General features: G+C 52.4%; 1 protein-coding gene across 1 annotated transcript in view; it reads left to right on the top strand.

The window, feature by feature from the left end:
* The window catches only part of LOC144609242 (syntaxin-5-like), a 52,602-nt gene extending 35,761 nt beyond the window's left edge, over positions 1-16,841 (top strand). The window contains 7 exon segments of the mRNA XM_078427666.1: positions 1,088-1,201; positions 4,636-4,692; positions 7,397-7,481; positions 11,667-11,767; positions 13,025-13,056; positions 13,058-13,111; positions 15,621-16,841. Of these exon segments, the coding sequence (XP_078283792.1) occupies positions 1,088-1,201; positions 4,636-4,692; positions 7,397-7,481; positions 11,667-11,767; positions 13,025-13,056; positions 13,058-13,111; positions 15,621-15,780 (603 nt within the window). The 3' untranslated portion in view covers positions 15,781-16,841.
* Positions 16,842-26,135: the final 9,294 nt, after the last annotated feature.

The raw sequence follows: 26,135 nt of genomic DNA, 5'->3' as shown, positions 1-26,135 counted from the left end.
AATCGAAGGTATTTATTCACAAAATGCTGGAGTAACTCAGCAGGTCAGGCAGCATCTCAGGAGAGAAGGAATGGGTGACGTTTCGGGCCGAGACCCTTCTTCAGACCATTCCTTCTCTCCTGAGATACTGCCTGACCTGCTGAGTTACTCCAGCATTTTGTGAATAAATACCTTCAATGTGATCATGGCTGATCATACAATACAATACAATATATCTTTATTGTCATTGTACAGGGGTACAACGAGATTGGGAACGCGCCTCCCATACGATGCAATAAATTAATTGATTTAAACAACAGCAACCCAACGAAACAGAATAAAGTGCAAGTAGATCTGTGCCGGATCACTGTGCGATGTGACCATCCGGCTCAGCAGGACAGGTCCTCATTCAGTACCCCGTTCCTGCCCTCTCCCCATACCCCCTGACTCCGCCATCCTTAAGAGCTCTATCTAACTCTCTCTTGACCATGATCATTATAATAATAATAATAATAATGCATTACATTTATATAGCGCTTTTCATACACTCAAAGACGCTTTACAGGGATTTAAAGAACATAGGGAAGTGAATAAATAGATAAATAAGTAAACGAACAGAGAAAGGAGACAGAGGGTGAGGTGACCTTCAGTGGTTGAAGGCAGTACTGAACAGGTGAGACTTCAGTGATGTTTTGAATGTGGTGAGTGAGGAGGAGTCTCTGACGGTTTGGGGTAGTGAGTTCCATAGGGTGGGAGCAGCGATGGAGAAAGCCCTGTTCCCCCAGGATCTGAGTTTGGTCCGGATGGGGGGGGATAGGAGATTGGCAGCAGCAGAGCGGAGGGTGCAGGTGGGAGTGTGCCTGTGGAGGAGGTCAGTCAAGTAGGATGGGGCCAGGTTATGGAGGGCTTTGTCGGTCATGAGGAGGATTTTGTATGGATTCTCTGGGGGATGGGGAGCCAGTGGAGTTTGTAAAGGACGGGGGTGATATGGTCACGGATCGGATTCTGAATGGCGGTGCTGGCTCGAAGGGCCAAATGGCCTCCTCCTGCACCTATTTTCTATGTTTCTACCCCCCCGGGTTGACATTTGCCTCTGCTCTTCTTCCAGGATATAAACAGCCTGAACAAGCAGATCGCACAGCTGCAAGACTTTGTCCGGGCCAAGGGTGGCCAAACAAGGCACCTACAGACGCATTCCAACACCATCGTGGTGTCGCTGCAGGTAACCCACCCCACGGTTCCCCCAACACCTCCGCTCCGCGGGTGTCAGAGAAATCAATCGAGGACTCAGAGTTATGGAGAAGTCGAGTCAAGTTTATTTGTCACGTACACATACACGATGTGCAGTGAAATGAAAGTGGCAATGCCTGCGGATTGTGCACAAAAAAGAATTACAGTTACAGCATATAAATAAAAGTTAATACAGAGAAGACAAAATTTAGTCCCTGGAGTTATAAAAGTTAACGGTCCTGATGGCCTGTGGGAAGAAACTCCGTCTCATCCTCTCTGTTTTCACAGTGTGACAGCGGAGGCGTTTGCCTGACCGTAGCAGCTGGAACAGTCCGTTGCTGGGGTGGTAGGGGTCCCCCATAATGTTGCTGGCTCTGGATCTGCACCTCCTGATGTATAGGTCCTGCAGGGGGGCGAGTGTAGTTCCCATGGTACGTTCTGCCGAACGCACTACTCTCCGCAGGGCCTTCCTGTCCTGGGCAGAGCTGTCCCCAAACCAGACTGTAATGTTGCCGGACAGGATGCTCTCTACGGCCCCAGAGTAGAAGCAATGAAGGATCCTCAGAGAGACTCTGAATTTCCTCAGGTGTCTAAGGAAGTAAAGGTGCTGCTTTGCCTTACTCACCAGTGCGGCAATGTGTGTTGCCCATGTCAGATCCTCTTTGATGTGGACTCCCAGGTATTTAAAACTGCTCGAGACTATGTTACGCAATATCACGGAGGAACTGCCCTGGGGTGACTGCTCCTGAATTGTACAGAGACGGCAGGCACGAGGTTATATACTGCCTAAACCTCACCGCTCAGACCCTTACATAGTTGATTAGGAAGAAAAAAACTGCAGATGCTGCTTTAAATCAAAGGTAGACGCAAAATGCTGGAGTAACTCGAGGGTCAGGCAGCATCTCGGGAGAGAAGGAATGGGTGACGTTTCGGGTCGAGGACCTTCTTCAGACCGATGAAGGGTCTCGACCCGAAACGTCGCCCATTCCTTCTCTCCCGAGATGCTGTTATTTCGGCTTTTTGTGTCCATCTTCGATTTAAACCAGTATCTGCAGTTCCTTCCTACACAGATGTGTGTGCTGTTGATTTAAGACCCAGTTCGGCGATTTTTTTAGGCGACTACAGGCGTCTAGGCTGTCGTCGCTGGGCTCGGTCGTGAGTCGTCTACAAAGAGTCGTAGCGTTTTTCTGGTTGTGGCTGGATTTTGTGGAGGCTTTAAATTTATCGCCGACTGACGGTTTGATGCCAATGAGCGTAGCTTGAGGTCTCCTGACGTGGGCGCTGTCGTAGGTTGTCGTCCAGAACCAGGGGCCACAGTTTAAGAATAAGGGGTCGGCCATTTAGAACGGAGATGAGGAAAAACTTTTTCAGTCAGAGAGTTGTGAATCTGTGGAATTCTCTGCCTCAGAAGGCAGTGGAGGCCAATTCTCTGAATGCATTCAAGAGAGAGCTGGATAGAGCTCTTAAGGATAGCGGAGTCAGGGGGTATGGGGAGAAGGCAGGAACGGGGTACTGATTGAGAATGATCAGCCGTGATCACATTGAATGGCGGTGCTGGCTCGAAGGGCCGAATGGCCTCCTCCTGCACCTATTGTCTATTGAAGTAGGTTGTCGCCAGGTGATTAAGGTTGTCCCCGGTTCTGACTTCGGCCAATTCCAAGTGTGGACTTGATCTGATCACCCATCTGTGTGATGTGTCCATAAATGATGTTAGGTTTTGTATGTTTTTGCACTTGCATTCTGTTTAAAGTTTGAATTTTAAAGTTTGAAGTTTACTACAATATTTTTGTATGAACTGTTGTATGTTCTTATCAACCTTTAAAAAAAAATTGTTTATATCAATAAAGGTTATTGGCATCCAAATTGATTTAGCAGTTTGAATATCAATAAAGGTTATTGGTATACAAACAATTTTTTTTTTAAAAGGTTGATAAATTCTTGATATTTTGATGGACAATTGTTGCATGAAGTTATTGTTTTTCAGAGTAGTTTCTCGTGGCATCACCTTCAAATAGTCATGATGCAGAATGACTGGAAACCCGACTGTGCACACCCTATTATAGGGAAAGTGGGTGAAACGGGAATTGTCTTCAGTTGTCTTCAGGGTCGTAGCTTGTCGTGGGTGGAAGCAGGTTGACTTCGGTTGTCGTAGGTGCGGTCGTAGGTGGACGTTCTACTTGCGACGATTGGGTCGCCGGTTGTCGGTAGCTTGCCGTAGCTTGACGTCGACTAGGTAGTAGGTTGTTGTAGCTTGTCGTAGACGTTGTCGTAGGGAGGGTCCAGTCACCGGTTTTTCGGCGACCTGCTACGACTATGACAGTCGCCTAAAAAAAACGCCTAACTGGGACAGGGCCTTTAGCAGATAACAGATAACAAAAATCATGCGTTAAGGAACAGATGGTTCTCCTGAGGACACTGTGGCATCTCTAGTCCCGTTGAGTATAGGAGCAAAGAGGTCCTTCTGCAGTTGAACAGGGCCCTAGTGAGACCGCACCTGGAGTACTGTGTGCAGTTGTACAGGGCCCTAGTGAGACCGCACCTGGAGTACTGTGTGCAGTTGTACTGGGCCCTAGTGAGACCGCACCTGGAGTACTGTGTGCAGTTGTACAGGGCCCTAGTGAGACCGCACCTGGAGTACTGTGTGCAGTTGTACTGGGCCCTAGTGAGACCGCACCTGGACTACTGTGTGCAGTTGTACAGGGCCCTAGTGAGACCGCACCTGGAGTACTGTGTGCAGTTGTACTGGGCCCTAGTGAGACCGCACCTGGAGTACTGTGTGCAGCTTTGGTCTCCAGATTTGAGGAAGGATATTCTTGCTATTGAGGGCGTGCAGCGTAGGTTTACTAGGTTAATTCCCGGAATGGCGGGACTGTCATATGTTGAAAGACTAGAGCGACTAGGCTTGTATACACTGGAATTTAGAAGGATGAGAGGGGATCTTATCGAAACGTATAAGGTTATTAAGGGGTTGGACACGTTAGAGGCAGGAAACATGTTCCCAATGTTGGGGGAGTCCAGAACCAGGGGCCACAGTTTAAGAATAAGGGGTAGGCCATTTAGAACGGAGATGAGGAAAAACTTTTTCATTCAGAGAGTTGTGAATCTGTGGAATTCTCTGCCTCAGAAGGCAGTGGAGGCCAATTATCTGAATGCATTCAAGAGAGAGCTAGATAGAGCTCTTAAGGATAGCGGAGTCAGGGGGTATGGGGAGAAGGCAGGAACGGGGTACTGATTGAGAATGATCAGCCATGATCACATTGAATGGTGGTGCTGGCTCGAAGGGCCGAATGGCCTCCTCCTGCACCTATTGTCTATTGTCTACAAATAGGTGTCAACAAGCAAAAGTTTTACAAATTTCTCTCACAGCGGGCGATGACTGACTTGCACTGAGAATGTTGAACCTCTCCCTTTCCTTCCCTCTCACAGTCCAGGCTGGCATCCATGTCCAACGATTTCAAGTCGGTTCTGGAAGTGAGGACAGAGGTAGGTAATGAACGCTTTGTTTTATTTTTATTCTTAAAACCTTGGTTCCCCTCCCAGTGGTTCGGCATTGCTTTTATCATCACACGTGCCAAGTGCTAACAGACGGCGAAATTCTTCATCATCCGGTCATAAGTGAAAGGAGTAGAATTAGGCCATTCGGCCCATCACGTCTACTCCGCCGTTCAATCACGGCTGATCTATCTCTCCCTGCTAACCCCATTCTCCTGCCTTCTCCCCATAACCTCTGACACCTGTAACTGTAACCTGTACGGGGTGGCACGGTGGCACAGCGGCAGAGTTGCTGCCTTACAGCGAATGCAGCGCCGGAGACTCGGGTTCGATCCTGACTACGGGCGCCGTCTGTACGGAGTTTGCACGTTCTCCCCGTGACCTGCGTGGGTTTTCTCCGAGATCTTTGGTTTCGTCCCACACTCCAAAGACGTACAGGTAGTATAAGAAAATAACTGCAGATGTTGGTACAAATCGAAGGTATTTATTCACAAAATGCTGGAGTAACTCAGCGGGTCGGGCAGCATCTCAGGAGAGAAGGAATGGGTGACGTTTCGGGCCGAGACCCTTCTTCAGACTGATGTCAGGGGGCGGGACAAAGGAAGGATAAAGGTGGAGACAGGAAGATAGAGGGAGATCTGGGAAGGGGAGTAGGAGGGCAGGTATGTAGGTTAATTGACAGGGTAATATGTAAAAATTGTCCCTAGTGTGTGTAGGATAGTGTTAGTGTGCGGGGATCGCTGGGCGGCGCGGACTCGGTGGGCCGAAGGGCCTGTTTCCGCGCTGTATCTCTAAATCTAAAAAATCTAAAATCTAGTCATGACTCTTATCTAGGAAAATAACTGCAGATGCTGGTACAAATCGAAGGTATCACAAAATGCTGGAGTAACTCAACAGGTCAGGCAGCATCTCTGGAGAGAAGGAATGGGTGACAAAGGGTCTCGTCCCGAAACGTCACCCATTCCTTCTCTCCAGAGATGCTGCCTGACCTGCTGAGTTACTCCAGCGTTTTGTGATACCATGAATCTTATCTATCTCTGCCAGTACAAACAGCCCAGTAGAGCTTTGCCATGCCCCCTTTCCCCGATTAGCACGGGTACAGAAATAGTCTACTGAGCCCACATGCAAGAGGTGCCATTTTCAAAGTCAACACTCTCGTTTTACTTTTTAGTTTTAGAGATACAGCGCTGCATGCAGGCCCTTCGGCCCACCGGGTCCGCGCCGACCAGCGATCCCCACACACTAACACTCGTCCTTACGCACGCTGGGGACAATTTACATCTTTGTACCAAGCCAATTAACCTATAAACCTGCACGTCTTTGGAGTGCGGGAGGAAACCAGAGCGCCCGGAGAAAACCCATGCGGGTCGCGGGGAGAACGTGCAAACTCCGTACAGACAATACCCGTAGTCAGGATCGAACCCGGGGCCTCTAAGCGTTGTCAGGCAGCGTTACCGCTGCGACGCTGTGTTGCGGGCACGACCCAGACTGTGGTGGGCCTTCGGCCTCTCCTCCTGCAGGTACAGCAGGCAGTGAAGACAGCTATGGCACGTTGCCCTTCATTGCGAGAGGATTTGAGTATAGGAGCAAGGAGGTCCTACTGCAGTTGCACAGGGCCCTGGTGAGACCGCACCTGTGTGCAGTTTTGGTCTCCTAATTTGAGGAAGGACATTATTGCCATTGAGGGAGTGCAGCGTAGGTTCACCAAGTTAATCCCCGGGATGGAGGGACTGACATATGATGAAAGAATGGGTCGACTGGGCTTGTATTCACTGGAATTTAGAAGGATGAGAGGGGATCTTAGAGCAGCATATAAAATTCTTAAAGTATTGGAGAGGCTAGATGCGGGAAAAATGTTCCCCATGTTGGGGGAGTCCAGAACCAGGGCCGATTCACTGGATGTTTTCAAAGAGAGTTAGATTTAGCTCTTGGGGCTAAAGGGAATCAATGGATATCAAGGATTCGAGGGCGTGCAGCGTAGGTTTACCAGGTTAATTCCCGGAATGGCGGGACTGTCATATGTTGAACGACTGGAGCGACTAGGCTTGTATACACTGGAATTTAGAAGGATGAGAGGGGATCTTATCGAAACGTATAAGATTATTAAGGGGTTGGACACGTTAGAGGCAGGAAACATGTTCCCAATGTTGGGGAATTCCAGAACCAGGGGCCACAGTTTAAGAATAAGGGGTAGGCCATTTAGAACAGAGATGAGGAAAAACTTTTTCAGTCAGAAAGTTCTGTGGAATTCTCTGCCTCAGAAGGCAGTGGAGGCCAATTCTCTGAATGCATTCAAGAGAGAGCTAGATAGAGCTCTTAAGGATAGCGGAGTCAGGGGGTATGGGGAGAAGGCAGGAACGGGGTACTGATTGAGAATGATCAGCCATGATCACATTGAATGGCAGTGCTGGCTCGAAGAGCCGAATGGCCTCCTGCACCTATTGTCTACTGTCTATTGATATGGGGAAAAACCAGGATAGGGATACTAATTTTGGGTGATCAGCCATGATCATATTGAATGGCGGTGCTGGCTCGAAGTGCCGAATGGCCTACTCCTGCACCTATTTTCTAAGTTTCTACTCCAGCATTTTGTGTCTACCTTCGATTTAAACCAGCATCTGCTATTCTTCCCTACACATAGGGGGCTAATTTGCTTTGTGTCTGGTGTTTAACTGGTTCTTTTCCTGCCAAACAGAATCTGAAAATGCAGCGGAACAGGAGAGAACAGTTCTCACAAGCGACAGTCTCCAGCCTCCCCCCTTCAGCTGCTAACGGTTATGGTAAGCGCTTATTATCGCTGTATTAACTACCGATCGGGGCGCGGGATGCTGGGGAGCTGTGGGCCCTGAACGAGTCCGTCACATGTCCTCGGTGGCACTCTGACATAGAAACATCGAAAAATAGGTGCAGGAGTAGGCCATTCGACCCTTCGAGCCTGCACCAATAGACAATAGGTGCAGGAGTAGGCCATTCGACCCTTCGAGCCAGCACCAATAGACAATAGGTGCAGGAGTAGGCCATTCGACCCTTCGAGCCAGCACCAATAGACAATAGGTGCAGGAGTAGGCCATTCGACCCTTCGAGCCAGCACCAATAGACAATAGGTGCAGGAGTAGGCCATTCGACCCTTCGAGCCAGCACCAATAGACAATAGGTGCAGGAGTAGGCCATTCGACCCTTCGAGCCAGCACCACCATTCAATATGATCGTAATAAGAATATGTTTCACAAAATTCTGGAGTAACTCAGCAGGTCAGGCAGCATCTCAGGAGAGAAGGAATGGGTGACGTTTCGGGTCGAGACCCTTCTTCAGACTGAAGAAGGGTCTCGACCCGAAACGTCACCCATTCCTTCTCTCCTGAGATGCTGCCTGACCTGCTGAGTTACTCCGGCATTTTGTGAAATAAATACTGTCGATTTGTACCAGCATCTGCAGTTATTTTCTTACATAATAATAAAATATCTTCCTTTATTTGCCCCACACCGGGGAAATTTGCAGTGTTCCAGCAGCAAAGTGGATAGCAAGAGACATTCATTATAAATAAAAATAAAGATAAGGATAAATTGTCATAATTTACTGTTTATTTTTACTGTTACTGTTGACTCGTCTGCCGGGAGCAGTGCTGGTTGTGCAGTCTCACAGCAGCGGGAAGGAAGGACCTCCTATATCTCTCCTTCACGCATTTGGGGTGAAGGAGTCTGTCACTGAAGGAGCTACTCAGTGCAGTGACAGTGTCCAGCATGGGGTGGGAGTCGTTGTCCAGCAGCGATGTTATCTTTCCCATCATCCTCCTCTCTCCCACCGCCTGCACTGAGTCGAGGGGGCAACCCAGGACAGAGCTGGCCTTCCTGACCAGCTTGTCGAGTCTCTTCCCCTCCGCCACTGAGATGCTGCTGCTCCAGCAGACCACTCCGTAGAAGATGGCCGATGCCACCATCGTGTTGTAGAAGGTCCTTAGGTGTGACCCCTGCACTCCAAAGGACCCGAGTCTCCTCAGCAGATAAAGTCTGCTCTGGCCCTTTCTGTACAGCGCATTGGTATTTTCGGTCCAGTCCAGTTTATTGTTGAGGTAAACACCCAGGTACTTATAAGAATCCACCCTCCCGATGTCCATTCCCTGGATGTTCACCGGTGTCGGGGGGACCTGGCTGCGCCTGCGGAAATCCTCCACCATCTCCCTGGTTCTAGCCTTAGAGGGAGTACAGAGAAGGTTCACCAGATTGATCCCTGGGATGGCAGGACTTTCATATGAAGAAAGACTGGATAGACTCGGCTTGTACTCGCTGGAATTTAGAAGACTGAGGAGGGATCTTATAGAAACGTATAAAATTCTTAAGGGGTTGGAGAGGCTAGATGCGGGAAGATTGTTCCCGATGTTGGGGAAGTCCAGAACCAGGGGTCACAGTTTAAGGATAAGGGGGAAGTCTTTTAGGACCGAGATGAGAAAACATTTCTTCACACAGAGAGTGGTGAGTCTGTGGAATTCTCTGCCGCAGAAGGTAGATGAGGCCTGTTCATTGGCTATATTTAAGAGGGAGTTAGATGTGGCCCTTGTGGCTAAAGGGATCAGGGGGTATGGAGAGAAGGCAGGTACGGGATACTGAGCTGGATGATCAGCCATGATCATATTGAATGGTGGTGCGTACAGGCTCGAAGGGCCAAATGGCCTACTCCTGCACCTATTTTCTATGTTTTCCCCGCGTTGATCCGGAGGCGGTTCCGCTGGCACCAGTCCACAAACTCCTTGATCAGTTCTCTGTACGCCCTGTCCTCTACGCCCGTGATGAGGCCGACGATGGCAGGGTCGTCAGAGAACTTCTGTAGATAGGAGCCTGCAGACCTGTGCCTGAAGTCCGTGGTGTACAGGGTGAACAGGAAAGGAGGTAGCACTGTTCCCTGCGGAACCCCAGTGCTATAGACCACCCTGTCCGAGACCAGGTCCTTTGTCCTCACATACTGTGGTCGGTTGGTGAGGTAGTCCAGAATCTAGGATGTGAGATGGTGATCCACTGGATAATCAGCCATGACCACGGCTGATCATCCAGAATCAGTTCCCCGTTCCTGCTTTCTCCCCACATCCCTTGATTCCGTTAGCCCTAACAGCTAAATCTAACTCTCTCTTGAAAACATCCGGTGAATCGGCCTCCACTGCCCTCTGTGGCAGGGAATTCCACAGATTCACAACTCTCTGGGTGAAAATGTTTTTCCTCATCTCAGTCCTAAATGGCCGACCCCTTATTCTTAAACTGTGTGACCCCTGGTTCTGGACTCCCCCCATCATGGGGGACATTGTTCCTGCATCTAGACCTGTCCAATCCGTTCAGAATTTTTTGTTTCTATGAGATCCCCTCTCATCCTTCTAAATTCCAGTGAATATAATCCGTTTCGATCCCTGACAAGGCACTGTGACCTGAGAATATTGTCGGTAGCGGTTTGCGATTGTCACCTGTTCCGAGATGCAGCGAAATTGTTTTAATTGACTGCTATTCAATTAAAATTGCGGCACGGTGGCGCAGCGGTAGAGTTGCTGCCTTACAGCGAATGCAGCGCTGGAGACCCAGGTTCGATCCTGACTACGGGCGCCGTCTGTACGGAGTTTGTACGTTCTCCCCGTGACCTGCGTGGGTTTTCTCCGAGATCTTCGGTTTCCTCCCACACTCCAAAGACGTGCAGGTTTGTAGGTTAATTGGCTGGGCAAATGTAAAAATTGTCCCTAGTGTGTGTGGGATAGTGTTAGTGTGCGGGGATCGCTGGGCGGCACGGACCCGGTGGGCCGAAGGGCCTGTTTTTGCGCTGTATCTCTAAATCTAAATCTAAAAATCTAAAATCAGATCAATCCGTAAAGGTCCACCGCCGATTTTCCAGCAGCTTGGTTTGTACGTTCTCCCCGTGACCTGCGTGGGTTTTCTCAGGGAGCTCTGGTTTCCTTTCACACTCCAAAGACGTACAAGTTTGTAGGTTAATTGGCTTCGGTGAGAATTGTAAATTGTCAAGTCAAGTCAAGTCAAATTTATTTGTCACATACACATACACGATGTGCAGTGAAATGAAAGTGGCAATGCCTGCGGGTTGTGCACAAAAAGAATTACAGTTACAGCATATAAATAAAGTTAATAAGTTACTATTAGTGTCGACAAAAATTTAGTCTCTGGGGTTATAAAAGTTGACAGTCCTGATGGCCTGTGGGAAGAAGCTCCGTCTCATCCTCTCCGTTTTCACAGCGTGACAGCGGAGGCGTTTGCCTGATCGTAGCAGCTGGAACAGTCCGTTACTGGGGTGGCAGGGGTCCCTCATGATCTTGCTTGCTCTGGATCTGCACCTCCTGATGTATAGGTCCTGCAGGGGGACGAGTGTAGTTCCCATGGTGCGTTCTGCCGAACGCACTACTCTCTGCAGGGCCATCCTGTCCTGGGCAGAGCTGTTCCCAAACCAGACTGTAATGTTGCCGGACAGGATGCTCTCTACAGCCCCAGAGTAGAAGCAATGAAGGATCCTCAGAGACACTCTGAATTTCCTCAGCTGTCTAAGGTGGTAAAGGCGCTGCTTAGCCTTACCCACCAGTGCGGCAATGTGCGTTGCCCACGTCAGATGCTCTGCGATGCGGACTCCCAAGTATTTAACACTGCTCACCCTATCCACAATAGACCCATTTATCTCCAGTGGCGTGTACTTCCTTGGATGTTTAGCCCTTCTGAAGTCCACAATCAGCTCCTTTGTTTTAGTAACATTTGGTGTGTGTGTGTGTGTAGGATAGTGCTCGATTACAGGGTGATCGCAGGTCGGCACGGACTCAGTGGGCCGAAGGGCCTGTTTCCGTGTTGTATCTCGAATCCAAGACCGGTGGTCTAGCTCCTCCTTTGATCCAGACAAAATTTGCAAGAGCACACTAGAAGTTGGCACCGCCACCCTAACCTCCCCCCTCTCTCCTCCTCTCTCCTCCCCTCCCCTCCTCTCCCCGCCGCCAGGAGGCTCGGTGCTAATGAAGGATGACGCGCGGCAGTCGGGAGACGTGGCCATCGACATGGACGACAAGACCAGCCAGCAACTGCAGCTCATCGACGAGCATGTGAGGCTCACAGCCCCCAGTCCCTCCTCCCTTCTCCCCCATCCCTTCTCCTGACACCGCCGTCCCTTCTCCTGACACTGCCATCCCTTCTGCCCGACCCCCACCCCTTCCCCGCCATCCTTCACCAACCCCGTCCCCATTTTCCCTCACCCCTAACCCTCCCTTCCCAACCCTTCTCCCTGCCCCCTTACTCTCCATCCTCCCCCCTCCCTTCTCCCCCTCCATCCTCCCCTCCCTCATCCCCCTCCCTCATCCCCCCTCCCTCATCCCCCCTCCCTCATCCCCCTCCCTCATCCCCTTCCCTTCTCCCCCCTCCCTTCTCCCCCTCCCTTCTCCCCCCTCCCCCCTCCCTTCTCCCCCTCCCTTCTCCCCCTCCCTTCTCCCCCTCCCTTCTCCCCTCCCTCATCCCCCTCCCTCATCCCCCTCCCTCATCCCCCTCCCTCATCCCCCTCCCTCATCCCCCTCCCTCATCCCCCTCCCTTCTCCCCCCTCCCCCCTCCCTCATCCCCCTCCCTCATCCCCCTCCCTCATCCCCCTCCCTCATCCCCCTCCCTCATCCCCCTCCCTCATCCCCCTCCCTCATCCCCCTCCCTTCTCCCCCCTCCCTCATCCCCCTCCCTCATCCCCCTCCCTCATCCCCCTCCCTCATCCCCCTCCCTCATCCCCCTCCCTCATCCCCTCCCTCATCCCCCTCCCTCATCCCCCTCCCTTCTCCCCCCTCCCCCCTCCCTTCTCCCCCTCCCTTCTCCCCCTCCCTTCCCCCCTCCCTTCTCCCCTCCCTCATCCCCCTCCCTCATCCCCCTCCCTCATCCCCCTCCCTCATCCCCCTCCCTCATCCCCCTCCCTCATCCCCCTCCCTCATCACCCTCCCTCATCCCCCTCCCTTCTCCTTCTCCCCCTCCCTTTTCCCCCTCCCATCTCCCTCCTCCCTTCTCCCCCCTCCTCCCCATCCCTTATAATATGCGCTCCATGTACACGTGGAACACAGACTCACACGCTCCATGTACACATGGTACACAGACTCACACGCTCCATGTACACGTGGTACACAGACTCACACACTCCATGTACACGTGGAACACAGAACACCTGGGCCCCCGATGGAGAGGGGCAGAATCCCTGCATGGAGGGGCCCCCACTGTGGGGGGTGGGGGGGTCGTAGTCTCAGTGGGCCGAAGGGCCTGCTGCCTCCAGGCCGTATCACTACCAACACGTCCTGGGATCGCTCCGTGTAACTCCGGCCTTCACCTCCGGCAGGATTCCTACATCCAGAGTAGGGCGGACGTGATGCATCTTCCAGCAGCTGGCCCACATGGTGAAGGAGCAGGAGGAGACCATCCAGAGGTGAGGAGCAGGTGGGGCAGGAGAGGGGAGAGGGGGGGTTGACGTTCGTTCATTGTCACGTGTACCAAGGTACAGAGCGCTTCCTTCCACGTCATGGTGGCGCGGCGGTAGAGTTGCTGCCTCACAGCGCCAGAGACCCGGGTTCCATCCTGACTACGGGCGCCGTCTGTACGGAGTTTGTACGTTCTACCCGTGACCTGCGTGGGTTTTCTCCGAGATCTTCGGTTTCCTCCCACACTCCAAAGACGTGCAGGTTTGTAGGTTAATTGGCTGGGCAAATGTAAAAATTGTCCCCAGTGGGTGTCGGATAGTGTTAATGTGCGAGGATCGTTGGTCGGCGTGGACTCGGTGGGCCGAAGGGCCTCTCCACATCCACTCTATCCAGGCCTTTCATTACTCTGTGAGTTTCAAAGAGGATATAGATCATTTGAGGGATATGGGCACTGCGCTGTTCTGTGAATGGAGGGACATAGAAACATAGAAAGTAGGTGCAGTAGGCCATTCGGCCCTTCGAGCCAGCACCGCCATTCAGTGTGATCACGGCTGATCATCCACAATCAGTACCCCGTTCCTGCTTTCTCCCCACATCCCTTGATTCCGTTAGCCCTAAGTGCTCTATCTAACTCTCTCTTGAAAACATCCAGTGAATTGGCCTCCACTGCCTTCTGTGGCAGAGAATTCCACAGATTCACAACTCTCTGGGTGAAAAAGGTTTTTCCACATCTCAGTCCTAAATGGCCGACCCCTTATTCTTAAACTGTGGCCCCCTGGTTCTGGACTCCCCCCAACATTGGGAACATGTTTTGCTGCAATCTGATATGGATCACGTGCAGGCGGAAGAGATCAGTTTAAGGTGGCATGGTGTTTGGCACGGACATTGTGGGCCAAAGGGCCTGCTGCACGGCTGAACATTTGATGAGATTCCTGGATGGTGAGCCAGGCCGCCAGCGGGCATGGGGCGGGGGGCTAGAACGGCGGGGGTCCGGTGTGTGAGTGTGCGCGCTGACTCCTGTGCGCGTGTGTCTGGGTGCGTGAGTGTGTTCACTGACTGTGTGTATGTGTGTTCACTGATTGCATGTGTGTGTTCACTGATTGTGTGTGTGTGTGTTCACTGATTGCATGTGGGTGTTCACTGATTGTGTGTGTTCACTGACTGTGAGTGTGTGTTCACTGACTGTGTGTGTGTTCACTGACTTCACTGATTGCGTGTGTGTGTTCACTGATTGCATGTGTGTGTTCATTGATTGCGTGTGTGTGTTCACTGATTGCGTGTGTGTGTTCACTGATTGCATGTGTGTGTTCACTGATTGCATGTGTGTGTTCACTGATTGCGTGTGTGTGTTCACTGATTGCGTTCGTGTGTTCACTGACTGCATGAGTGTTTGTTCACTGACTGAGTGTGTTCACTGACTGAGTGTGTGTTCACTGACTGAGTGTGTGTTCACTGACTGTGTTCATTGACTGTGTTCACTGATTGCGTGTGTGTGTTCACTGATTGCGTGTGTGTGTTCACTGATTGCGTTCGTGTGTTCACTGATTGCGTTCGTGTGTTCACTGATTACATGTGTGTGTGTGCTCACTGACTGTGTGTGTGTTCACTGACTGTGTGTTCACTGATTGCGTGTGTGTTCACTGATTGCGTTCGTGTGTTCACTGATTGCTTGTGTGTGTGTTCACTGACTTCACTGATTGCATGTGTGTGTGTTCACTGATTGCGTGTGTGTGTTCACTGATTGCGTTTGTGTGTTCACTGATTGCTTGTGTGTGTGTTCACTGACTGTGTTCACTGATTGCATGTGTGTGTGTTCACTGATTCGCGTGAGTATGTGTTCACTGACTGAGTGTTCAGACTGTGTGTGTGTGAGTGTTCACTGACTGAGTGTGTGGGTGAGTGTGTGTTCACTGACTGTTTGTGTGTGTGTTCACTGGCTGCGTGAGTATGTGTTCACTGAGTGAGTGTATGTTCACTGACTTCACTGACTGCGTGTGGGTGTGTGTTCACTGATTTGTGTGGGTGTGTGTTCACTGATTTGTGTGGGTGTGTGTTCACTGATTTGTGTGTGTGTGAGTGTTCACTGACTGTGTCCACTGATTTATGTGTGTGTGTGTGTGTGTTCACTGATTTGTGTGTGTGTGTGTGTGTGTTCACTGACTGGGTTCACTAGTGCGTGTGCGTGTTCACTGACTGTATGGGTTCACTGACTGTCCACTGATTTATGTGTGTGTGTGTGTTCACTGATTTGTGTGTGTGTGTGTGTGTGTGTGTTCACTGACCACTGATTTTTGTGTGTGTGTGTGTTCACTGACTGTGTGGGTTCACTGACTGTGTGGGTTCACTGACTGTGTGGGTTCACTGACTGTGTGTGTGTGTGTTCACTGATTTGTGTGTGTGTTCACTGACTGTGGGTTCACTAGTGTGCGTGCGTGTGTTGACTGACTCTGTGGGTTCACTAGTGTGCGTGCGTGTGCGTGTTGACTGACTCTCCCTGTCATTGTTCCCCGTTGTCAGGATCGACTCCAACGTTGAAGACACACAGTTGAACGTGGAGGCTGCCCACTCCGAGATCCTCAAGTACTTCCAGTCCGTCACCTCCAACCGCTGGCTGATGATCAAGATCTTCCTCATCCTCGCCGTCTTCTTCGTGGTCTTTGTGGTGTTCCTGGCCTAGAACCCGAGATCCCCCCACCCCCACCCCGACCCTCCCCCCCACCGTCCCCCAACCCACCCTTCACGGACAGTGACAGGGGGGGCCTCGGTGGCAAGGCTGGTCACTGGAACTCACCATCACCACCACTGCTGTCTCCAGGACTCTGTGTAGAGACGGACAGACAGCTCCCTCCCTCTCCCCCTCCCCCTCCCTCTCACCCCACTTCTCTCTCTCCCTTCCTCCCCCCTCCCCTTCTCTCTCTCTCCCTCCCTCCCTCTCTCCCCCTTCTCTCTCTCCCTCTCTCACTCACTCCCTCTCCTCCTCCCTCCCACCCTCCCTCCCACCCTCCCCCCTCCCTCCCTCTCTCCCCCCCTCCCCTTCTCTGCCCATCCCCCCCTCTCCCTCCCCTTCTCTCCCCATCCCCCCTCTCTCCCCCTCCCCTTCTCTCCCCTCCCACCTCTCTCCCTCCCTCCATCCGTGAATCCATCCTTCACTTCGCTCCCCCCCCTCCCCCACTGGTGCCGACAGCGTGCCCGCGATGAGCCAAAGATTCCCGGAGGCGGGCGGGAGCGCGCGGGCGGGCGGCGGTCCCGTGGAAATCCCGGGATGTGCCGGGCACAGTCTGCAGGACGCGGAGTTTCCCGCCTCTCCGGATGGACGGGACTTCGAGGCCCCCCAACCCCCTCCCTCTCTGGACATGATGGAGCGGAGGGAGCTGCTCACAGACAAGGCGGCCCTCGCCTCTCGCGAGACGTGGACGGAGGGATCCTATCGCCGCCCTCCGCCGCCCGCCCTACACGGAAGCTCCGGACCGCGCCGGACGCCCAGAGGCTTGGCCGCCCTCGTTGGTCGGGACTCATTGCCGGCGACCGGGGATTGCCCGTCCGGCAGATCCAAGACTGAGCCGAACACTTATTTACTCCATTTAATTTAAACGCCAGAGTCTCTCCTCTGTGAAGTCAAGGATACCTGCTCTACATACGCTGGTGGGTGTGGGAGGCACTGCAGACTTGGAATGGAATCTCTCTCTCTCTCTCTCTCTCGCTCTCTCTCTCCCTCTTATTACCTTATCTCTCTCTCTCCCCCCTCTCTCTCCTCTTACCTTCTCTCTCTCCCCCCCTTCTTACCTTCTCTCTCTCTCTCCCCCTCTTTCTTTCTTTTTTTTTCTCTCTCTCACCCTCTCTCTCTTTTTCTTTCTCTCTCTCTCCCCTCTCTCCATCTTTATTTCTCCTCTCTCTCTTCTCTCTTTTTCTCTCTCTCTCGCCCCCTCTTTTTCCTCTCTCTCTCTCTCCCCCTCTTTTCTCTCTCTCTCTCTCCCCCTCTTCTTACCTTCTCTCTCTCTCCCCCTCTTTTTTCTCTCTCTCTCTCTCCCCCTCTTTTCTCTCTCTCTCTCTCCCCCTCTTCTTACCTTCTCTCTCTCTCCCCCTCTTTTCTCTCTCTCTCTCTCCCCCTCTTCTTACCTTCTCTCTCTCTCCCCCTCTTTTTCTTTCTTTTTTTCTCTCTCTCTCGCCCTCTTTTTTTTTTTCTCTCTCTCTCTCTCTGTCTCTCTCTCTCTCTTTCTCTCTCTGTCTCTCTCTATCTCTCCCTCTCTCTTTTACTCCCTCTGTCTCTGTCTCTGTCTCTCCCCCCCTCTCTCTCTCTCTCCCCTCCATCTTCCCCCCTCCAAGAAAGATTGCTCCATTGTGAATTTTTAAATGTTCCCGCCCCCCCCAATATCCACACCATTTTGTCCCAGTTTTACCCGCCTCTCACTCCCTGCCTTGATATATTACTCGTTCCTCAGCCAACGCCTCAACAATATGCTCATCCCTCCCCTGGCCCCCCCAGTACATACTGAAGCTGTTAACTGATTGCTAGCACCTAACTCAAACCCGCTGTATCGGAGACACCAGGAACCGCAGATGCTGGTTTACCAAAAAAAAAGGCACTAAGTTCTGGAGTAACTCAGCGGGTCAGGCAGCATCTCTGGAGAACATGGACAGGTACAGAGTGCTGGAGTAACTCAGCGGGTCGGGCAGCATCTCTGTGGGGAACGTGGACAGGTACAAAGTGCTGGAGTAACTCAGCGGGTCAGGCAGCATCTCTGTGGGGAACGTGGACAGGTGACCTTTTGGGTCGGGACCCTTCTTGAGTGTGAGGTGAAACGTCACCGATCCATGTTCTCCAGAGATGCTGCCCGACCCGCTGAGTTACTCCAGCACTCTGTACCTGTCCATGTTCTCCAGAGATGCTGCCCGACCCGCTGAGTTACTCCAGCACTTTGTGTCTCTCTCTGTATTGCCTCCCTAATTATAAATGAGTGCCAGGCTAACCAGTGAGCTGGACACACGGTACTGGAGGACCTCATCCGGTCAGGCAGCATCTGCGGAGGTCAGTGGACAGACAACATCTTGAGTCTGGACCACAACGTGTCACCGAGCCACCTCAGAGCAAGAGTCTGAAGAAGGGAGCCGACATGAAACGTCGTCTGTCTACACCACTCCACAGATGCTGCCTGACCTGCTGAGTTTAGTATCGAGATACAGCGCGGAAACAGGCACTTCGGCCCACCGAGTCAGCACCGACCAGCGATCCCCGCACACTAACACTACCCACACACACACACACACACACACTGGTGATAATTTACACTTACACCAAGCCATTTAGTCTACGAACCCGCACGTCTCTGTGGAGTGTGGGAGGAAACCGAAGATCTCAGAGAAAACCCACGGGGAGAACGTGCAAACTCCGTATGGACAGCGCCCGTTGTCAGGATCGAACCCAGCAGCTCTACCCGCTGCGCCACCACTTTTGTGTTTGGCTGAAGACTCCTGCGTGCGTTACTTTAATCATTGCCCCTGTGCACACCCGCCCGGCTAAACCAGGCCTGGCCACAAAGGGCTACTGAGGAGCCAAGGAGATGTGGACAGACAAGAAAATGAGTCCTGACAGAGCACAGGATGATTCTGTAACAAAGTCCAGCCCCTCACGGCTGGTCCACCTCTCCCTCCTAACCCCGTTCTCCTGCCTTCTCCCCGTAACACTGATCAAGATAATCCCTCCCTTATAGCGGACAATTGGTAATAATGGACTCCATTCCTTCCCCCTGAACGGCCCGTTATAACCAGGGTTTCCTTGTGTATCCTTTAAAGAGAGCAGCAGGGTGGCGCAGCGATAGAGTTGCTGCCTCTCACACAGCGCTAGGGATGGGGCTTCCATTCCTGACCACGGGTGGCCACACAGCGCCAGGGACCCGCCCCACCCTGACCACAGGTGGCCACAGAGTGCCAGGGACCCGCCCCACCCTGACCACGGGTGGCCACACAGCGCCAGGGATGGGGCTTCCATTCCTGACCACGGGTGGCCACAGAGTGCCAGGGACCCGCCCCACCCTGACCACAGGTGGCCACAGAGTGCCAGGGACCCGCTCCACCCTGACCACGGGTGGCCACACAGCGCCAGGGATGGGGCTTCCATTCCTGACCACGGGTGGCCTCACAGCGCCAGAGACCCGCTCCACCCTGACCACGGGTGGCCACAGAGAGCGCCAGGGACCCACTCCACCCTGACCACGGGTGGCCACACAGCGCCTGGGACCCGCTTCCATCCCGACCCCTGCTCCTATCTGTAGGGGGTTTGTACCTTCTCCCCGTGACCTGCGTGGGTCTCCCCCGGGTGCCGCGGTTTTCCCTCCTCTCTCCACCATGACACAACAGCGGGTCTGTGGGCTGATTGACCTGAGCAAGTTGCCCCTGGTGCGTGTTAGTGCATCGCTGGTCGGCGCTGACTCCAAGGGCTTGTTTTCGTGCTGTTTCTCCAGTCTAGATTAAACCAAAGTATTGACCTGCTGGGGATACTCAGTGGGTCGGGCAGCGTCCGTGAAGGGAAGTAGACGTCGGGAGCGTTGCTCAGACGGTCGACCCAGGGCAGCTCGGTGACTTGTTGCGGCCCAACACGTCGTCTGTCCTGTGTGTGTGTGTGTTTGGAGACACTTTAGAGATACAGCGAGGAAACAGGCCCACAACACTATCTGTCCGACACACACCGGGGACAACTTGCATTTCCAAGCCAATTAAGCGACATTCCTGCATGTGTTTGGAGTGTGGGAGGAAACCGAAGATCTCGGAGAAAACCCACGCAGGTCACGGGGAGAGCGTACAAACTCCGTACAGACAGCACCCGCGGTCGGGATGGAACCCGGGTCTCCGGCGCTGCGAGGCAGCAACTCTACCGCTGGTGTGGTTGGGAGACCCCCTCTGTGTCAGTTCCACAGCAGCACAGCAACTGCAGGGCAGGGTGGTGGGAGGGGAACACAAGAAGGGTGCCTGTTCCCCACGTCCCTTCACAGAGAAGAGTACAGGTTTCCACCCGCCAACTCTGCACCAATCCTCAAGCGACCGTGTTTATTCCAAGGTAGACACAAGATGCCGGAGTAACTCAGCGGGTCAGGCAGCATCTCTGGAGAGAAGGAATGGGCGAGACTCGACACCCATTCCTTCTCTTCCGAGATGCTGCCTGACCCGCTGAGTTACTCCAGCATCTTGTGTCTACCTTCGATTTGCACCAGCGTCTGCAGTTTTTTTCCCCTACAGGTTTATTCCAATCTCCACCCCACACAAATTTACCCTCCCGCCCCCACAAATTCCCCTCAACTCTCTCTCTCAGCCCCCTCTCTGTTTCCCAGACTCCACAAACACACACACAGGGATGGCCCAGCGTGTAGAGTTGCTGCCTCACAGAGACCCGGGTTCCATCCCAACCGCAGGCGCTGTCTGTACGGAGTTTGTACGTTCTCCCCGTGACCCGCGTGGGTTTTCTCCGGGTGCTCCGGTTTCCCTCCCACACTCCAAAGACGTGCGGGTTTGTAGGCTATAATTGGCTTGGCTTAATATTGTCCCTAGTGTGTGTGTAGGATGGCTTTAGTGTGCAGGGTGGGCCGAAGGGATTGTATCTTTAGTTCAGAGATACAGTATTTCCGTATTGTATCTCTAAACCAAACTGAAGAAAGGTCTCGACTAGAAACGTCCTCTTCCCCTGTCTTTGTCCTTAAGAAAGGTCTTGACTAGAAACGTCCTCTGTCTTTGTCCTTAAGAAAGGTCTCGACTAGAAACGTCCTCTGTCTTTGTCCTTAAGAAAGGACTAGAAACGTCCTCATCCCCAGTCTTTGTCCTTGAGAAGGGTCTTGACCAGAAACGTCCTCTGTCTTTGTCCTTGAGAAAGGTCTCGACTAGAAATGTCCTCTTCCCCTGTCTTTGTCCTTGAGAAGGGTCTCGACCAGAAACGTCCTCGTCTCCTGTCTTTGTCCTTGAGAAGGGTCTCGACTAGAAACGTCCTCTTCCCCAGTCTTTGTCCTTAAGAAAGGTCTTGACTAGAAACGTCCTCTGTCTTTGTCCTTAAGAAAGGTCTCGACCCGAAGCGTCCCCCATTCCGTCTCTCCAGAGATGCTGCCCGTCCCGCTGAGTTACTCCAGCATTGTGTGCGTGTCTGTCTTCGGTGTAAGCCAGCGTCCTTGTTCCGAGCTTCTCCGTGTCAGGCGGGCTCTATCCCTGCAATGTGAAGGTCCCCCCCTCCCTAAGATGTTGCTCCCTCTCCTCTCTGTGCCTTCCGGCGCCAACCTTCATCTGGTAAGTTATTCTGGGTTCTTCGGGAGGGGAAGCATTCTGACCGACCACCTCACTCCAGTGGAGCAGAGAGAGAGAGAGAGAGAGAGAGCAGACTGGGCAGCGCTGAGAGAGGAGAGTTACACCATCCAGTCCCACGCACCGACCCACCCATCCACTCCTGACTCCGAGCATTAATGTGGAATCTCCTGAAGGATTTACCTCGTGGATCAGAAACTTCACCAGCCTCTGCTTTAAGGAAATGTGGGTTTTTAAAGCTTCAAAGGAGACTTTTCCTTAGTTCGAATCAATTGATTTAAAAACAACATGTAATTATTTCTAATTTAAAATGTAACTAATTCTTATTAAACCAGGTTCCAGAGCTTGTCTCTCCCTTGTGTTCTGTTGATAATGCAGATAATTCAGTCCTTGTGAGCATAAACACATTAAAGTGTGTGTATGTGTGTGTGTGTGCGTCTGTGTGGGTGTGTCCATCTGTGTGTGTGCGTCTGTGTGTGTCAGTCTGTCTGTGTGGGTGTGTGTCCATTTGTCTGTGCGTGTCCGTCTGTGTGTGTGTCCTTCTGTTTGTGTGTGTGTCGGTCCGTGAGTTTGTGTGTGTGTCCGTCTGTCCGTCTGTGTGTGAGTGTGTGTGTCCGTCTGTGTCTGTGTGTGTGTCCGTCTGTGTGTGTGTGTCTGTCTGTGTCTGTGTCCGTCTGTGTGTGTGTGTGTGTCCGTCTGTGTGTGTGTGTCTGTCTGTGTGTGTGTGTGTGTCCGTCTGTGTGTGTGTGTCTGTCTGTGTGTGTGTGTGTGTCCGTCTGTGTGTGTGTCCGTCTGTGTCTGTGTGTGTGTGTATGTCCGTATGTGTGTCTGTGTCCGAGTGTGTGTCCGTCTGTGTGTGTCCGTTTGTGTGTGTCCTGTGTGAGAGTGTGTGTGCGTCTGTGTGTCAGTCTGTCTGTGTGTGTGTGTGTGTCCGTTGTGTGTGTCCGTCCTTGAGTTTGTGTGTCCGTGTGTGTGTGTGTGCCCGTCTATGTGTGTGTGTCTGTCTCTGTGTGTGTCTGTCTGTGAGTGTGTGTGTCCATTTGTCTGTGTGTGTCCATCTGTGTGTGTGTCCATCTGTGTGTGCGTGTGTGTCCGTCTGTGCGTGTGTCTGTCCCTGTCTGTGTGTGTCCGTCTGTGTGTGTCCATTTGTCTGTGTGTGTCCGTCTGTGTGTGTCCATTTGTCTGTGTGTGTCCGTCTGTGTGTGTCCATTTGTCTGTGTGTGTCCGTCTGTGTGTGTCCATTTGTCTGTGTGTGTCCGTCTGTGTGTGTCCTGTTTGTGTGTGTGTCCGTCCTTGAGTTTGTGTGTCCGTCTGTGTGTGTGTCCGTCTGTGTGTGTCCCCGTGTGTGTGAGTGTGTGTGTCCCCGTCTGTGTGTGTGTGTCCTTCTCTGTGTGTGTGTCCCTGTGTGTGTGTGTGTGTCCCTGTGTGTGTGTGTGTGTCCCCGTCTGTGTGTCTCTGAGTGTGTGTCCAATTGTCTGTGTGCGACTGTGTGTCCGTCTGTGAGTGTCTGTGTGCGGAACACTATCCAGACACAGACAGTGCATCGCTTGATGTGAGACAACAGAGGGTCCTGCCACCGTGCACCCTGGTCTTTCATCTGACACACACACAGACGGGGACACGCACACACACACACAGACGGGCACACAGACGGGGACACACACAAAGACAGACACACACACAAAGACAGACACACACACAGACGGGGACACGCACACACACACACAGACGGGCACACACACACACACAGACGGGGACACAGACGGACACACACACACAGACGGGGACACAGACGGGCACACACACACAGACGGGGACACAGACGGACACACACACACAGACGGGGACACACACACAGACGGGGACACAGACGGGCACACACACACAGACGGGGACACAGACGGACACACACACACAGACGGGGACACACACACAGACGGGGACACAGACGGACACACACACACAGACGGGGACACAGACGGGCACACACACACAGACGGGGACACAGACGGACACACACACACAGACGGGGACACACACACAGACGGGGACACAGACGGGCACACACACACAGACGGGGACACAGACGGACACACACACACAGACGGGGACACACACACAGACGGGGACACACACACAGACGGGCACACACACACAGACGGGGACACACACACAGACGGGCACACACACACACACAGACGGGCACACACACACACACAGACGGGGACACAGACGGACACACACACACAGACGGGGACACAGACGGGCACACACACACAGACGGGGACACAGACGGACACACACACACAGACGGGGACACACACACAGACGGGCACACACACACAGAGACAGACACACAGACGGGGACACAGACGGACACACACACACAGACGGGCACACAGACACAAAGACAGACACACACACAGGCACACACACACACACGGACGGGCACACAGACACACACAGACGGACACACACACACACAGGAGGAGGCCATTCGGCCCTTCGAGCCTGTACGCACCGCCATTCAATGTGATCATGGCTGATCATTCACAATCAGTACCCCGTTCCTGCCTTCTCCCCATACCCCCTGACTCCGCTATCCTTAAGAGCTCTATCCAGCTCTCTCTTGAATGCATTCAGAGAATTGGCCTCCACTGCCTTCTGAGGCAGAGAATTCCACAGATTCACAACTCTCTGACTGAAAACGTTTTTCCTCATCTCCGTTCTAAATGGCCGACCCCTTATTCTTAAACTGTGTGGCCCCTGGTTCTGGACTCCCCCAACATTGGGAACATGTTTCCTGCCTCTAACGTGTCCAACCCCTTAATAATCTTATACGTTTCGATAAGATCCCCTCTCATCCTTCTAAATTCCAGTGTATACAAGCCTAGTCGCTCCGAAGGTATTTATTCATAAAATGCTGGAGTAACTCAGCGGGTCAGGCAGCATCTCGGGAGAGAAGGAATGGTTGACGTTTCGGGTCGAGACCCTTCTTCAGACTGAAGGGTCTCGACCCGAAACGTCACCCATTCCTTCTCTCCTGAGATGCAGCCTAGTCGCTCCAGTCTTTCAACATACGTCAGTCCGAACACTGCGCCAAGGGTCAACAATTGCAATTTTATTTTCCGCTCTGCTTGGAAGTCAGCATCTATGTTGAAGCACTTTTGTATTTTACATACAACAAAATTATCACAAGAGTACTGTACAATGTGTATTAACTTTACCTCCCGCGTTTAGCCCCACATCCCCAATAAAGCTTGTGCTGTAGGTACTTGGGACCTTGTCTTTCAAAGCTGGATTATTGCCAGTTTTTCTTTTCCTCATCAGGTCCAAAGTTAGCATCATCACACAGAGGGTGGTGGGTGTGTGGAACGAGCTGCCGGAGGAGGTAGTTGAGGCTGGGACTATCCCAACGTTTAAGAAACAGTTGGACAGGTACATGGGTAGGACGGGTTTGGAGGGATATGGGCCAAACGTGGGCAGGTGGGACTAGTGTAGATGGGACATGTTGGCCGGTGTGGGCAGGTGGGACTAGTGTAGATGGGACATGTTGGCCGGTGTGGGCAGGTGGGACTAGTGTAGATGGGACATGTTGGCCGGTGCGGGCAAGTTGGGCCGAAGGGCCTGTTTCCACGCTGTATCACTCCATGAATCAAGAACGAGTCACATCCCGGCCACTCCCTCTCCTCCCCTCTCCCATCGGGCAAGAGGTACAGAAGTGTGGAGACGCACACCTCCAGATTCAGGGACAGTTTCTTCCCGGCTGTTATCAGGCAACTGAACCGTCCCACCACAACCAGAGAGCAGTGCTGAACTACCATCTACCTCATTGGTGACCCTCGGACTATCCTTGATCAGGATTTACCTTGCACTAAACGTCATTTCCTCATCATGTATCTGTACGCTGTAAACGGCTCGATTGTAATCACGTGCTGTCTTTCCGCTGACTGGTTAGCACGCAACAAAAGCTTTTCACTGTACCTCTCGGTACACGTGACAATAAGCTAAACTAAAACTAAAGTAGGGTAGACAATCAGAACCTTTTGCCCCTGGGTGAACATGTCCCAATACCAGAGGGCAAAGCTTTAAGGGGAACGCTTGCAGATGTGAGGTGCCTACATGAGAGCCCCTTAATAATCGCTATCGTATCTGCCTCCACGTTGACATTGAGAAACTTGTCACACAGTGTCAAGACAATAACCTTCCTCTCAAAACACTTCCCTTGACTGACTGAAGAACGGTCTCGACCCGAAATGTCACCCATTCCTTCTCTCTCCCGAGATGCTGCCCACTTAGAGATACAGTGCGGAAACAGGACCACCGGGTCCAGCGCCGACCAGCAATCCCCGCACACTAACACCATCCTACACCCACTGGGGACAATTTTTACATTTACCAAGCCAATTAACCGACATTCCTGCATGTGTTTGGAGTGTGGGAGGAAACCGAAGATCTCGGAGAAAACCCACGCAGGTCACGGGGAGAACGTACAAACTCCGTACAGACGGCGCCCGTAGTCAGGATCGAACCCGAGTCTCCGGCGCTGCATTCGCTGTAAGGCAGCAACTCTACCGCTGCGCCACCGTGCCTGTCCTGCTGAGTTACGCCAGCATTTTGTGTCCATCTTCGTTCTAAACCATCAGCTGCAGATCCTTCCTACAACTTTTCAAGCTAGACACGAAATGCTGGAGTATCTCAGCGGGTCAGGCAGCGTCTCTGGAGGGAAAAGGAACAGGTGACGTTTCTGTTCGA

Source organism: Rhinoraja longicauda, chromosome 34, assembly GCF_053455715.1.
Source record: "Rhinoraja longicauda isolate Sanriku21f chromosome 34, sRhiLon1.1, whole genome shotgun sequence".
NCBI lineage: Eukaryota > Metazoa > Chordata > Chondrichthyes > Rajiformes > Arhynchobatidae > Rhinoraja > Rhinoraja longicauda.
This window is presented reverse-complemented; position numbering and strand designations above follow the sequence as displayed.